General features: G+C 39.0%; 1 protein-coding gene across 2 annotated transcripts; it reads right to left on the reverse strand.

Annotated features, from left to right (window-relative positions):
* Positions 1-282: 282 nt before the first annotated feature.
* LOC117268111 (hydroxyacylglutathione hydrolase, mitochondrial-like) lies at positions 283-8,202 on the reverse strand. Of its 2 annotated transcripts, none has more exons than XM_033644300.2 (9): positions 8,000-8,202; positions 5,285-5,472; positions 3,605-3,669; positions 3,327-3,444; positions 3,139-3,247; positions 2,659-2,762; positions 1,460-1,561; positions 1,262-1,341; positions 283-1,145 (listed from the first exon to the last, which is right to left on the reverse strand). In XM_033644300.2, the coding sequence occupies exons 1-9, from the start codon at positions 8,067-8,069 to the stop codon at positions 1,046-1,048; spliced, it is 936 nt and encodes a 311-aa protein (XP_033500191.1). In that variant the 5' UTR covers positions 8,070-8,202; the 3' UTR covers positions 283-1,045. The 2 variants fall into 2 exon arrangements, with proteins under 2 accessions (XP_033500191.1, XP_033500192.1); XM_033644301.2 differs by lacking the exon at positions 8,000-8,202 and adding an exon at positions 7,337-7,496.
* Positions 8,203-16,268: the final 8,066 nt, after the last annotated feature.

Raw genomic sequence — 16,268 nt, forward strand, 5'->3', positions numbered from 1 at the left:
TGGTGGCCATCTTGTTTTTACATGGGTTAGTGTATTGTGCTCTTACTACCACTAGATGGCACAAAATAGTGTCCACAAACAAGGACAACAGGGCTAAGTTAAGTAGCTACAATTTTTTATCTAAAGCATAAATAATCATAAAATGAAATATATTTATATAGATTTAACTACACATCAGTACCCTTCTACACAGCCATGATGTATAGTCAGGACTACATGGTAATGCACAATTGATAATCTGATAATATAATATGATTCATCAATGGGATCATTCTGCACAAATTCTGACTGCAAGACTTTTATTTCTACGGACTTAAAATAAATGTTTTATTGCCTATTTCCAAAGAACATCATGCAAGTATTCTTTGTAAGATTGTACTTCACATGCAAAAGAGCATTTAGGGCATCTAACATTTAATGCTGACACACCGATGAGTAGGCAAAGCTTGGCTCACAGAATGCTTTTAAATAAAGGAAGAAATTAAAAGCGCTTGCGCCAGATTTGACGTAATTAACAATGAAACTAAAAGCCTCCGAGCAAATATGTAAAGAAATGCCATGAGGAACATTTAAGTTGATATGAATCTTTACAGACAAAGAAAATATTTTATCAATTTACAGAAATTTTACACATATTCTAACATTTGTTCCTCAGACGGCTCCTGTCATGTTAATTTTTTTAATTAACACTTAATGAGTAGTAGTTTGTACACTGATATATTACAACAGGACACTAAATAGACTCTAAAACTCAGATTTACAGATGAACAAACTCATTTCTCATTTAGAGCATTCAATGAATGGCCATATATTCCTTAAAACGATCACACCAGCATCATTCAAACAAACAGAACACACCTAAAACAAGTTTATAGCCATGATACGGCTGAATGTAATGATAAAAGGTGATTGTGTGAGTTATTGAAGTAGATCTATTTATAGCGGCTTGAAGATGAAATGTAGATTATGTCCCGTAATACACTATTGACAGCTTGCAGTGTTGTGAGCAGTTGTTAACAAACAGTCAGCATGAGTGCAGTGGTCATCACTCCTTAGGCACCCTGAAGGAATCCTTTTCTTTCCGGAGACTTCTCATGGTTTCAATCGGGTTTGTCTGCTTCACGTGGTCTTGCACGGACGTCTCTCTGAATTAAACATCAAAAAAATAACAGTAGAGCTATAATTAGCTGAAAACAACTTACACAGACACATTGTAAATAAACAAAACTTAATTAACAGGATTAAACCATGCTCTACATACTTTACTCTCATGAAAGGGTTATATGTGAATTCCTCTGCCAAAGTGGACGGAACGGTGGGTTCTCCCACGCTGCATTTCTCCTACAGAAATACAAACACACACAAACACAAAGTGGTTTTTATTTTCAGTGGTTTCAAAGGTTATTGATCATCTGATTGAGGCAATGATTGCTTGGATGTGACGCATCAAGTCAAATACCTTTGCCCATGCTAGCTTCTCCTTAATGACTTCATTGTCTGGTTCCACATGACGCGCAAATTTCAGGTTGCTGACGGTGTACTCGTGGCCGCAGTAAACACGCTTAAAACACAAACACACAGTGGTCAGTCAGTCTGTCATACAGTAATTACTTTTACACTGACACAGAGTCCAATTCAGTGACTTTTCAAGGACCTTCCAGGCCCAATCTGCACAAAGTCAAGGTCCCACCATGGCATAGTTTGAGACACAGATTGAGGTGAAATTTTTCGAAGTGACATTGTATGGGGTACTTATCCATAGACAGTATATTACATACAGTGGTTGTCGGTCGTATTTCTCCCAGTTTGAAGAAGCAGTCTGACGCAAAAGCTGAGCAACGTACTGCTGTGGAGGGGTCAGTGACAAACCCAATTTAGCCACCTAAAAGAATCATTATCATTTTAAGTGTACGCTATATTTACAATATTTTCACTGCTTTACCTTCATGTCAGACGGTGATCTCCAACTGGAAAATGAAGATGTTCATTTGCGCACAATGACACAAACAAACAAACTGATAGAGGCAGCGGTAAGCCAGCAGCTCCCGTGTTTAGTGAGCTAAAATTAGTTTTTATCAATGGAGTCTGGTGGCTTTCACGAGAGCATGGATGTGTAACTGAAGCCATAAACAGCTTCCCCTTCGCAACAGGCTGTCTGACGGAAAGATAAAGTGGTGAAAATATTCTAAATATAGGGTACACTTAAACTGACAATGATTTTCTTTTTTGGTGGGACTTTTTTTTAGGTGCCTGAAACGCATTTTGTTGCTGACTCCCGTCCACAGCAGTAGATTGCTTAGCTTCCATGTCGCACACTAGCCTGCTTCTCCATACTGGGGGCATGCTGACTGACATCTACTGTGGATAAGTACCCTTTACAACCCCACTTCAAAAAATCTGAACTATCCCTTTAATTACTGTTGAAACACTGATAATTTTTTCTATAGAGACGTTGCAGCCTTTATAGAAGCTCACAGACAAAAATTTCCTGTTACAGTGACAGCAGCCTAAAGAACCTTAATTTCTATTCTTGCACAAAATATATAAATTCAACCACTTCCAATGACCCATGTTTTATTTCCACAAATGTACAAACTTTAAAGGATTTAAAAGAACTATGGGAACCCTGCACATTATAGATGGTTCAGACATATTTACCGTTTCAGGAGGCAGGTGTCCCAGAGTTTCTATCAAGGCTTTGTACATCTGTTCAGCTGTACCCTCGAAAAATTTACCACAGCCAGCCACAAACAGTGTGTCCCCTGCATTGGATAAAGAAAGTTTCCTTGGGGCGTTAAAGGTCACCCACGACAAGAGTGCATCAATACTTATTGTTTAAGCTTGACATATTTAATCAGAATCAGAATACTGCCAAGTAGGTTTTCACATACAAGGAATTTGCATTCGTGTTCGGTGCACATAAAAAAAATTAAAAAAGAAAAGAAAAAAGTAAAGTCAAGAACCATAAATATAGAGTAGAAAAATCACAATTTAATACTATAAAAACATGTACAGTATATGTGTTTTACAACAAGAGAGCTGTACAGATATGTGCAGGGAGGTTTTGTCAGAGACTTCATTGTCTCCTGGTATTTATTTGTGCAGTTGATCTGATGTGATGTGATGTGATGTGATTACCTGTGAAGACAGCTGGCGGCTCTGTGCTGTTTTCTTTTGTCACGTAGTAGCAGATGTGCCCAGTTGTGTGACATGGCGTAAAGAGGCATTTGACATCGAGTGATCCAATCTGAGAGAGAATGACACTGGTGAGCAAACATCAGTCGTTTGATATTTGGATTGTAGAACAGACAGTTTGACAGTCTTACTTTAAAAGTGCTGGAATGAGAAACTTTCTTTGTAAGACCATCGACTCTGTCGTCTCCTCCATAGATTCTCAGTCCTGGAACGAGCTTCAGCATCTTCTTGTTTCCACTAGCATGATCCCTGAGGAGAAAAATAATCAGTGTAGTGTTATCTAGTTTTATGCAGGTATAATGGTCTCTCTGGTTAGCTTTAGAGTTCTCTGAATGCTCTCATGAATATAGTTAACAAATGGTAGCCAGTGTAACACTATAATGAAACATAAACGTAACATGTAGCTTACCAGTGGTGATGAGTGGTCAGAACTGTTGTGAGTTTTACGCCATGTTTTCTGACGGCTTCCGCAACCTGGTAAAAGAAGGTAGTGCGTAAGAGAGTAATCATTAAAAGACAATCACTCACCAACAATTTTGATAATTGTGTATAAATGTATTAAGCAAAAGTGCAGAATATTTGCAGGTTCCAGCTCATCATATGTGAGATTTGCTTTTTTGTTTCGTTCTGCAACATCAAAAATTTCATACATGTGGGTTTTGGAGTGAAAATGTTACATTGTACTGAGGAAACCTCTGATGGGAATTTTCCAATATTTTTTGACATCTTACCAACTTAAACTATTAATAGAAAAATAATAGACTGTGTAATTATTGCTTGATGCCCTTAATGGACGCACAAGTAAAATAAAAGTGGTGGAACAAGTTAGGGTTCCTTCAGTGTTCGTTATTCATGAGGGGGACCAGGAGCCAAATTATCTGCAGAAGTCTTTTCTTCTCCAAAACAAACAGACTTAAACCAGTAAAAGCAAAGAATAAAGCAGTTTCGGTTACAGATCAGTGTTTCTCCAACACTGTTTGGCTCTTCGCAGACGAGCCGCAAGCCCAGCACCTGTTAATGTGTGCGCACCTTTTTCACTTATCATTTAAGATCCAGACGTTCATTAGGCTTTAACCTAGAGCCAAATTATCCACAGAAATCTCTTCCTATCCAAAATAAACAGACCATGTGATTTGAATCGGTAAAAACACTGAATAAGCATCTCCACGTTAAAAATCTGTATTTTTCCCCAATAGTGTTCTGCTCATGGCGGGGGGGGGGGGGGGGGGGGGGGCTACTAACTGCAGTGGCTAATAAAAAAATGTGAATGGCCCTATCTATAGCCAGGGTTTGGTGTTTTGTGCTACAGTAGAAACATGCTTGTGCAACATGGTGATCTCTGTGGATGAGGACCTGCTCCCTATGTAGATATTAACGTTTCATTCTAAGGCAAAGAAAACACAAAGATTCATTTTTTTCACGTGATTATACAATAAAGAAAACATACCTATTATATTATAGTCCATTTCTGCCTATATATCTCCCATATATCCTACACACTGAACCTTGAAGTGTAAGTAGCAATTCAAAAAGCGTGTTATGTATAATTATGTACACTACATTCTCTAATTGTCATCGCTTGCTTGCTTGATGTGGAAGCTGGTCAAGGTGGAGCTCATTTTCACTACTATATTCAATATTGGTTTGATTAATCTATAAAACATCAAAGGATGGGGCAATATGACAACATATACTATAAGACAATATTGATTTGTCAATCAAAGAACACTGACTGATCAGGCATTTAATTTGCTGTATTACTCAACAACAGACATTTCTGACGGGTCTTTTATCTGCCGACAGTTTCTCGATGGATTTTCCAGAAACTATATTTATTGTTATGATGAAAAATAAAAAATACATGTACCGTAATAGAGGATTTTATCTATAATGCCCACCCTTAATCCATCATATCCTATAAATTGATCAGATTTTGTATTTAAAACAATCTTTAACTAGTAACTATTGTTCAATAAATGTTTTGGAATAAAAAGTACTTTATTTACCTCTGAAATTTAGCAGAGTATAAGTACGGGGTAGCATAGAACGGAAATGCTTCAATAACAGTCCTACAATATGTCGCACAGACCTTATTTGGTTCCACAGGGTCAACAATAGCTGCTTCTCTGGAGTCCACATCTATCAGGAGGTACATGTAGTTGTCACTGAGTGCAGGCACAAGTTCAATCCTCATGTTTGCTTGCTCCACCAGAGATGACTTCCTCTCTACGCTGTGAAGGAGGGCAGCTGCTTGGACGTGGATTTCCACCACAGGCACTGCATGAGAGGATATGAGTCAATATTTGACAGACTTTACATGACGACACTCTGTCGGCTTTAAACAATTCATTTTCTTCCCATATGTGGATATGTATCATATGAAATACATGCCCCTATCGAAAGAGTGATGTTGACATACATGTTCCCTGTAAGGCAATATATTATTATCACATACACACATTATTATCATACAAATATGAACAACCCATGGTGAAATGTGTATATGTACATATTTCAAACATATCTATGCTGATTTTATTTATTTAGTATTACATGCTGCTACCATTTATGTTACCACTATAAATTTACATCATATATGCAAGGTTTTGTAAACATTTATCACTCATTCTTGAGAATTAGGACAAAACTTTTTGGGTTTTTTTTTATTCTTAAATTAGGCTGGGAAATATATTTTAAAAGATCAAGGTGACTACTAAACCTTATAACCTCCCAGTGAGTTCATTTTTTTTCTTAAATGGCATACATAATGATTGTCAGAGGTAAGATCTGAAAGGGTTGATGTCTTAAGGAACTAACAAAAAGTTATGTATTTATTAATTTCACAGCAGTCGTAGTGAGAAGCCATTTTATTTTTCAAAGTTACTAATAGTTCTCGTCATGCTATTTAAAATACTCATTTTAAACCATAACTTTTATTTAGTTTTTTGATTTAGGAGGGCAACAGAGGTGACTTGTTATGGTTGAAGCACACCTGATAGTATCCCTATTTAATGAATTTATCAAAAAATAGAAAGCCTACCAGTGCTTGAACAGGATTCCCACCTTTTAGGAAATCAGGACGTGGGACAGGAGTCCTTAGCTAACCCTTTTATGCCTGATTAAGTGATGCTTTTTGTAGAAATCTGACAGAGTTAACAAAAATCTGGGACACATCTTTAAAGGGCCAATGTTTTCATTAAAAATATATTTTAAAACAAAGATGACTATAACAGGTTTTATCACTTTTTAAAAAGAACTGTTTGAAGTTGTGAATGCTTGTCCAGGACTAGGCTGTTTCCCAGCTCAGGGCAAGTTTAAAGGTTAAAATGAAAGAAAAATATTTTATAAATAATATTTATTTCATAAAAATAAACCCTTTAAAATGTTTCATCTCAGAAACAGAATTATGTTTTAATAAGTTCTGATTTTTTGTGCGTGTTTTCTTCTTTTGTTTTTTGGCAGGACATAATTTGTCCCAGTTCTCAAGAATGGGTATTGTATATTACACATTTATACGAGTACATACGTGTTATATTTATAAATAATTATATATGTGACATATATGGCAATACATGTATTATACATACATAAACATAGATATTTGTATGGGCCAGACATATATGTCAAAAATATAAAATTGCTGCTGTTTCTAATAGTTTTCACAAATAGTTTGTACATCATGTATACATATCTATCAAATATGGAAATTCAATATATGGACATATATTACATTTCGTATGAACACTTTCCCTAGAAATGTTTACTTTATGAAGCCACAAACACCAGTAAACGTTGGCAGGACACGTATTCAGCCTGTAAATCATCTAACGTTATGATATGACATCATAAAGTAAACAGCTTAGCTTCAATGCTAACTTTAAAAATGCAACATACAGTATAACTATCTCTTCACCTAGCTAGCTGCGATAGCTTTGCTCTAACTCGACTGCCTTTGAGGCGGTTATGTAATAAGGTGTAGATATTTACTCAGACAGGCCGGGGGCTGTGTTCACCTGACAGCTCCCCTCTCAAGACACGACAAAATAAAAACATGTCAGCCATCAGTAACTAGTTAACATTCACCAAATCACACAGGCTAACATGCTAAGCTAGATGTTTGCAAAGGTTCGCGTCGACGTACCAAATCTGTAGGCTGCGGCAGCTCCAAGTAGAGTGCAGGCACTCCCCACGAGTGACTTGAATAACATAACAACAGCAGATATTGCCTTATCACATTCGTGTAAAGCAGAAAAGTTTGGTCCTGGTTTACTTCCGCGTTCGCCTCCTTTTCAACTTTGACCTCAACAGGCTGCACCAATCAAATCTGGGGGAGTGGATCGGGAATAATCAGTTAAAAACGCGAATAAAGTGGTTATTAATATATTTTTGCCGACGATTCCACGAGAATACACTATGGTATATGCGAGGGATATTTGTTTTGTATTTTAGCCCTAATAAATTACACAAATACGTCGAAAAATCAGCTTTGACTTGAGTTTTCAGTTCACCGTATGTCCTTTCAGGCTTGCCGTAGGTTAATAATCTCCACTCAGGGACCAGTGTGACGGTCAAAGTTTCGTTCAACTGGTGCCGACAGCCTCACGGCGGCTGACAGCTTCACATACTTCCACAATGACAGCTCGAAATATATCTCGATTCTGGGAATGGGGGAGAAAAATAATTTGTGTCGGCAGAAACTACGCGGACCACGCCAAAGAGCTGAAAAACGCGATTCCCACAGAGCCCGTCCTGTTCCTGAAGCCACCTTCTGCATATGTAATTGAAGGCTCCCCAATCCTGGTACCTCTGTACTCCAGCAACCTGCACCATGAAGTGGAGCTAGGAGTCGTCATCGGGAAAGGAGGCACCGCCATCTCTCAGTCCGCTGCTATGGAGCACGTTGCAGGCTATGCTCTGTGCTTGGATATGACAGCCCGGGACGTGCAGGATGAGTGTAAGTCCAAAGGTCTACCCTGGACTCTGGCTAAAGCTTTCAACACCTCCTGCCCGGTCAGTGAGTTCATCCCCAAAGAGCGCATCCCTGACCCGGGCAACGTGAAGCTGTGGCTGAAGGTGAACGACCAGCTGCGGCAGAACGGCTGCACATCCCAGATGATCTTCTCCATCCCATATCTCATCAGCTACATCAGTGAGTTCATCACCCTGGAGGAGGGGGATCTCATCCTCACCGGGACCCCTAAAGGAGTCTCCGCCGTGCAGGAGCATGATGAGCTGCAGGCTGGGATCGAGGACGTTGTCACCATGAGCTTCAGAGTGGACAGACAGGACCAATAATGAAAATATACCAAATATAACTACTCAGACTTTTAATGAAGACACATGTGGACTCAAATTCTTTTAGATCATTTCCAATATCTTTGTGGATCAGCAGATGGCGGTGCTGTGCCATCAAGACCATATTTCTACACTGGTGCTGCCTCTTACTACCTGAGAAAATGAACAAAACACAATTTGTTTACACTGATCGATCTCATGAGCACACGTGTGATCTGCTTTACTGTATCATCTACTTAAACCATCATCAGTGATCAGATCATCAGTGGTGGTACAAGTATTCAGAACTGTTACTCAAATAAAAGATGCAATGATTGTTCTAAAGTATCTTTATTACAAATGAAGGTCCTGGATTCAAAATGTAAGTAGAAGGATCAGCAAAAAGTAGTGATTATTGGACACAGAATGGCCTCTGTCAATGTTATATTATCATTTATAACATTATTAGATTAGTGTTATTATTAATGCATTAAAATGCAAGTAGCGTTTTAATATTAAAGTTGACTATCTAGACAAGGTGGAGCTAATTTGAACTACTTTATGTGCTGCATGAGTTCAATATAATGGCAGAAGAAGTACTGTCTTCATTTTACTTGAGCAGAAGTTTAAATGAAAGGAGTAACCACACACTCAAATCTGTATTTTAGTTTTGCACAGCTGAGTGTGCCACCTCAGTCTGATACTGGGGAGCGGTGTCTACTTCCCTATTTTCTAATGTCATTTGAGGAGAAGTATAAAAGTAAGAGCAGCAAACTGCACTTAAAATATTTAAAGTAGAAGTACTCATTGTGCAGATTGACCCTTCTCAGAATAATATATATTACATAACAGTGTATGTTGCAGGTGGTAAATATGGGGCTGATTTTAACTACTTCATAAACTGCTGGGTGGCGTAGTCTATGATAATATCTATTCATTCATTTTCAGTAATCGCTTATCCTGTTAGGGGTTGCAGGGGGGCTGGAGCCTATCCCAACTGACACTGGGTGAGAGGCAGGGTACACCCTGGACAGGTCACCAGACTATCACAGGGCTGACACATAGAGACAGACAACCATTCACACTCACATTCACACCTAAAGACAATTTAGAGTCACCAATTAACCTGCAAGTCTTTGGACTGTGGGAGGAAGCTGGAGCACCCAGAGAAAACCCACGCTGACACAGGGAGAACATGCAAACTGCACACAGAAGAGACTCACCCACCTGCTGTGAGGTGACAATGCTAACCACTGCACCAGAGTCTATATCAGAATTTATTTGTTGATTATATTTTGTATAATAATCTATTAAGTCACTGATAACTATAGCTGCCAGATTAACAGAGTAAAGTATAAAGTACAATGTACACTGTCTGAAATGTAGTGGATGGAAATACTCAAAAGTAAAAGTACCCCCAAAATTGCACTTAAATGGACAGTTCACCCCCAAATCAAAAACAGACATTTTTCCTCTTACCTGTAGTGCTATGCATCAGTCTAGATTGTTCTGGTGTGAGCTGAAAAGTGTTGGAGGTATCTGTCGCAGAGATTTCTGCCATCTCTAATGAACTCTCATGAACTCTCTTTACATGAAACTGCTCATGACAAGGTCTGTGGATTTGCTTGAGTAACTGGGTCATGATTTCTAGAAAGAGACATTGCTGCTGAGTTTTTCATACATAGTTTTTTTTGGCGCTTTGAGCACCACAAGCTGAGTGCCATCTAATAAACTTCATAATAATAATGATAAACTTTGTTTAAATAGCACCTTTCAAAACACAGTTACACAAGGAGAATAAAACAAACAACATGTCATAAAATGTCATCAAGTAAAAGATAAAATAAGGAAGGCCAACGCTAAAATCAAGATAATAAATGGGAAATAACATCAGTAAGATAGCAATAAAATAGACAGATCAGATCAGATAAAGTCAGGATATGCTTTCTGATAGAAGCACGATTTTAGGAGAGACTTTAACGAAGCCAGTGACTCAGACAGCCTTATATCCTCAAGTAGGTCATTGCAGAGCCTCGGGCCCCGACAGCAAAAGCTCTGTCCCCTTTGGTCTTCAGCCTGGACTCTGGGACAAGCAGAAGACCTCTGCCTGAGGATCTCAAACTACGCAGAGGTTCATACGGGACTAACAGGTCTGAAATGTAATCTGGAGCCACCAAAACAATCTAGAATGATAAATAACACCACAGGTAAGAGGAAAAGTACCTATTTTTATTTGGGGGTGAACTGTCCCTTTAAGTACAGTACTTGAGTGAATGTATTTACTGGTTAAATACACAGAAAGTAGAGTAAGGTAGAATAAAAATATGATTACAAAGATGATCCTAACAGAATGACAGCACTCTGCATTAATGTGGTGTTCCCTTCAGAAGCTTAAATGTGAAGTAGAGTTTATCCCCGATGAGTTCAAGTTGAGAAAATAACCATGTTAGTGAGAAAGTTTAGAGGACTGAGGGTTTGGCACTGGACACCTGTGGTTATTCGCAAATTTGGAGCACATTTTGCTGCTTGTTGTATTAGCTGAGATGTGTTTTCTTCACAAAATTTGATGGACCCTGTTTTGATGCATTTTTGTAGCTGCACAGTGAACCCTGTTGCTCCTTCCATGCACGCTGTCTGGTTAGCCTTCAAATATCTAATACACCAAAAAAAGATGTGCCAATACCACTTAATAAATAAAACGGTGGTATTTCTCTTCATCATGTGTAATTTTGAATTTCAGGCTGTGTACCTTCATCATGACCACATTCTTCCTGGACTGTTTAACATCTGTTCCAGGTTCATTTACAATTCTCCCACAGGCTTCTCTGTTTTCAGGATCAATCAGAGCCTCCATCAACCTGTCCCAGGCCGGTCTGCTGTAACCCGAGTCTGTGTACATCATCTCCCCACACCTGTAGGGCATGTTATCTCCGAGACTCACAGGACCCAAGCCCTGGCCCTCAGGGGACTCCAGGGTTATATGTGTCCATCATTAGAGAAGTTATGACAGATTCAATTAGATTTGGGGTCTGGGAAATGCAGTTGTGGCCTGTGTTTTTTTAGAGCTGTTAGAGCGGTGCACAGTGTGGCATGTGCACACAGGTGTCGTCTTTTATGAGATATGAATCATACTATTCATTGTCCCCGTGTGACTGAAGGTATTACACCCTTGCAGGTTTTAACAATGGCTTCAAAGCTGGCTCTCAGCTCTGGTTTAGCGTTCACCACATGAAGCGGTATGTTGTCATCGAGTAGGAGTCTGAGGAGGTATATATTTGATGCTTTCAAGGGAGAGGGGATTATGTGGAGACCACAGTCTTCCGATTAAAACACACGAACAATGATATCACCTATGACATGAAATCACGCCAGTTGGAGCCAAACAGCAGATTCGCTTGTAAACAAAGTAGATTTTCTACTTAAAAAGCGTCATAAAGATACACATACATATTTAAATATCTCAACCATTATTGGATAGCTTGACACAACATTTGGTCCACACATTCACAGTTCCCAGATGATGAATCCAAACGACTTTGTTTGAAAATGAGGCTTGATGTACACTGACTGCAACATGCGACATGTGACATATTACTGCAGACATGTTAAAACATCTGTTCATCAGTTCATCAGTAGGTTTAGTGCAGAGTTATCTGTCTTGCTGGAGGTTAGCAGGTCAGATCTCTCAGGTTCACACGGAAAACAACTTGAACATGAATACGGACTTGAACATGTATCCAGGGGCGGATGGGTGGGGTGGCTTCTGGGGCTCCAGCCCCAAATATTTCCTCAGGTGCCCTTAATCAATGCTATTTCACAAAGAAATCTAATATGATTGAGTAAATGTTCCTCTACTAGCCTTACATTCACTTCAGAGTATTGAAGACCACATTACTGGGCATTGTTTGGGTTCCTTGATATGCAATTACAGCAGCCCAAATAAGAAAGGCATGGATTTAAATGTAGCAGATTTGTCACCTTAACTTTCGTTCTGTGAAGTCTACTTCAGCATAGCATAACAAAAATAGCCTTCAGGATTAGTAATGCTGCTTACACCAAATTCCCGCTCTTCTTAAAAATACTTACATCAGACAATGTTTACCTCTTTTTAGGATGGCATGAGTTAAAATGAGTCATCCTCAACATTTGTTGTGTTGTGATTTGAGGATGTTAAAATCATAGACTTTTTCACTGGCATTCTCTTGTTTACAACGCTATTCTTAGCTCACTTACAGCATGCTAATATGTGTACATTAAACAAAAAATTTAAAAAATGGCTGTGCTCTCTGGTCTCAGAACTTGTTTTTATTGTCTGTACCAAGGGTACATACAGAGTGTGGCAAGCAGGCATTTATGTATGCAGCTCCTTAAATGTGGAATGTTCTGCAGAGGGACTTAAAGTTGCACTTTTTTGTTCCTCTTGGTTGTTTAAATGCACTGTTGCAGGATTTTTGTACACAGTCTCCTATGAGCCAGTGTGACAGTGTATCTTAGCTGGTCTTTGTAATCATGTGTAGCTGCCCTTTTTTTTGGTTTTTGGTTGTTTATGATTCACTTCTAGTAACATACTTTTGGCTTTTCTTTGCAGTAATCTTATTTTGTGTTTTATATTGCTTCTTTTAGAGCTGTACATTTTTTATAATGTCTTCTTGTTCTATGTTGTCTGTCTGTAATTTATGTTGCTGCCTGTCTTGGCCAGAACACTCTTGAAAAAATGTGACAAAAATTCTGTTATATCAAATGATTTTAAGAAATAGTGTAGAGAGCTGATGTTAATAGGGGAAAAAATCTCCCTGTCCCTGGACCCTGCTGGGTTTGGACTGAGCCCCAAATGTATACAATATCTGGCTTTGCCCCTGCATGTTTCCATGGCCAATACATTCTCACTTCAACCATGTCACATATCAACATTTGGTCATGGACATTCTACGTCCAGATGTGACGTAAAACGTACCCTGGTTGCGTTGGTTGTTGACGTTGTTGACGTGTTGACGCCGTGTCAAGTTCTGCCTGTTACATGCATTGCCTTTTTTTCAAAATACACTTCCATTTTCACAGGAAATTTACAGTTTACATACAGTCTCTTTCAAAATAAATGCACTACAACATTGCATTTGGTACAACACTGCAAAATGCAAACACCACTATCCCTTGTGAAGGTCCATGTTTGTTAGACCCATCTATCACCCTTCTCCCGCCCGCCCTACTCAGAGTTTTGACGCCTTAACTTTCATCCTTGTCCCGCCACATTTCTTCCTGATGCTGCAAAGTGCCCTTAAACTGTAACAGCATCCGCCTGCGTATTATGCCAATGCTAAGGGACGTCTTTGTTTTGTCAGTCTCTGCCCAAGAGCTGGATTTCAACGATGTTGTAGTGAGACCGGGTTGATGGCTCATAATGATCTTGATGAAATGCTATTTTTTGTCATTTTTTAAACAGTAAAGTCCAGTTTGGTATGTTTTAATATGAAGAAACATGTAGAAAGAAACCAGGGGTGTTACTAGGATTTGAAGACACTGGGAGCTCAGCCCAGACCTCTGTAGAGGGGGTCTTGGGGGGATCATCCCCCTGGGAAATCTTTTTAATGACCATGCTTTTTTCATGCCCTCTGGGACCTATTTACCCTTAAAAACTTTTTATTTTATATTACTTTAATTTTATTTTAATTATAAATTAATTATTATTTAATTATAAATTGTGATGTAAAAAATGTCAGTAGTTTTTAGTAATTAGTTTTGAGTAGAAACAGAATACGTTACAACTGCTGTCATGAAACATGTATTGACTGGGGCTGACAAATAGTTAAATATATGTATTTATGTTAACAGTGGTAGAATGTTGCTAAATACATTATTCAAGTACAAGTATGGGCGGAAGTATAAGATCCAGGGCTTGTCATTATTGTTAGGCCTGTTCTTATTTTATATACGTATATAGCCTATATATTTAGATCCAGGGTTATATGTAAAACATCCAGGCCTGATGGCGCCACTGACAGAAACACACTACAGCTTCTTTTTGATTATAAAATGCATAAATACAACAATATAAATAACCAACCATCCTTAGTCGACTGACATCTGAGTTTTAAAATATTGTTGCATTGACCTTTTTCTGGTGGATTAAAGCTACAGCCCTTGACATGAAATTTATGGCAAAAAGGTCCAACATGTGAAAATGATTCACAACTTGGCAATGTGTGTGTGTTTAAAAAATGACCATTCGTGATGCCTCGCTTTGCGTGCTGCACTGTATGTCACCAGACAGTGCTGTGGTGTGGCCATTCTTAGAAAAAAGAACCACCAACACACAGACACACACAACCATGGGAAGGACTGAGTCAGACAGGACGCAGATGACATATCGCATCAAAAAGACACGCACTCACATGGCCGGGGAATAGCTTTTATTTAATTTTTTGTAAAGGCCACTGTGCTCTGTGTGTGTGGAGACTATGTGTGTAAGTTTACACACTTGGATGTCAACCCAGTGCTTACAGTGAATACACCATATCTTTATCCCATGTTTTGACTGGTTCCTCTGCATGTAAACAATTGCAGTGCATTTAATTAATCAGTCTCCTGAATGAACAAGTGGGTGGTTGGAGATTAACAACACCATGGAGCAAATCAAGAACCAATTTGTGATTTTTTTTATAAGCCAAACTCGCAGGCTGTAATTCATTTTGGTAGAATAATGAATGGGGTCTTTGGCAAATGAAAAGAAACCATGCGTGAAGGCCAGGTGTGAGCCGCTTTCATTCAGAGTGATTGACTGCACGTAGTGTGTTAACATTTTGTTTGAAGATGCAGGTGGAGGGCGAAGTGGGTAGTGTACCATAGAACATATTGTAAGTTTAACAACTGAACGCAGCATTTGATTTTAGCATGCTTCTTCCATACAAATGTCTGCGAGGAGTCATATTTTTAGTTTAAGAATGCAGTTTTATTTCTTAGTGTAAAAGGTTTCCAGCCATTGGCAACACTGCAAGCTTCTCCATAAACTTTGATTGTTCAACTTTTCCAATCAGGGCCCAATAGGCAGACTGGAGCTGGTATTTTGTTGGCTGAAACGGCAACAGAGGCATGCGCTGAAACGGGTCCAGAAAAACAATGTTATAAAATCTTATTGTAAAAGTTTCTAATCCCACGTCCCTGAAAAGTCCCCCAATTTGAGTGGAGCTACCATGACCATTTTGAAAATCTCTCTAACCCAAATTACTCTCTCATCAATTAAAGCTGGAGTCACAATTTAACAAGATGCTGCTGTGAGGCCTAAACCACAGAGAAGAGAGAAAATCCCCAAGCATTTCTTCCCTGAATCGAAGGAGACTGCGGTACGGGTGGAAAATGTGTGGAGTCCTCAGTATGAACCGTCTTCATTTGTGGCTCCTCAAAGGGAAACCACTTTTACACTCTTATCCTACGTTTTATCTGCTGTGTAGGAATCAGCCCCCCTTTTCCTTCAGCGCAGCCCTCAGAGTGGTTCATCCCTCCCTCGGGGTGTTTCTGATTAGTCTGCCATGTGCCCATTATTCCCAAATAAGAGTCACCGCACAAAATATACACCCCTCATCACGCCTAATCTCAAATAGTCACAGTGGCCTGTAACTCAATCCACATTGGGCGATTTTCACTCATGCAAACAAATCCACAATGATAGGAATTGATGGCATGCATTAAATTGTGGGCTCAAATCCTTGGAAGCTGCATGCCATCCAAAGCTAAACAAATTAGTGTTCCCATGAGAAGGGATGATTTGGAGATTTATGGACCTGTAATTTATTGTCTTTGCCTTT

The sequence above is a fragment of the Epinephelus lanceolatus genome, chromosome 18, assembly GCF_041903045.1.
Source record: "Epinephelus lanceolatus isolate andai-2023 chromosome 18, ASM4190304v1, whole genome shotgun sequence".
Taxonomy (NCBI): Eukaryota; Metazoa; Chordata; class Actinopteri; order Perciformes; family Serranidae; genus Epinephelus; species Epinephelus lanceolatus.

What these genes read in the sequence shown, in the direction of transcription:
- LOC117268111 (XM_033644300.2), bottom strand. Translation starts at nt 8,069, where the DNA reads ATGGCGGTGCCTCCTTTCCCGATGACGACTCCTAGCTCCACTTCATGG. An exon ending in CTCATTCCAGCACTTTTAAA is followed by an intron (nt 3,248 to 3,326) that starts GTAAGACTGTCA and finishes ATTCTCTCTCAG; the next exon opens with ATTGGATCACTCGATGTCAA. An exon ending in GCCGCCAGCTGTCTTCACAG is followed by an intron (nt 2,763 to 3,138) that starts GTAATCACATCA and finishes TATCCAATGCAG; the next exon opens with GGGACACACTGTTTGTGGCT.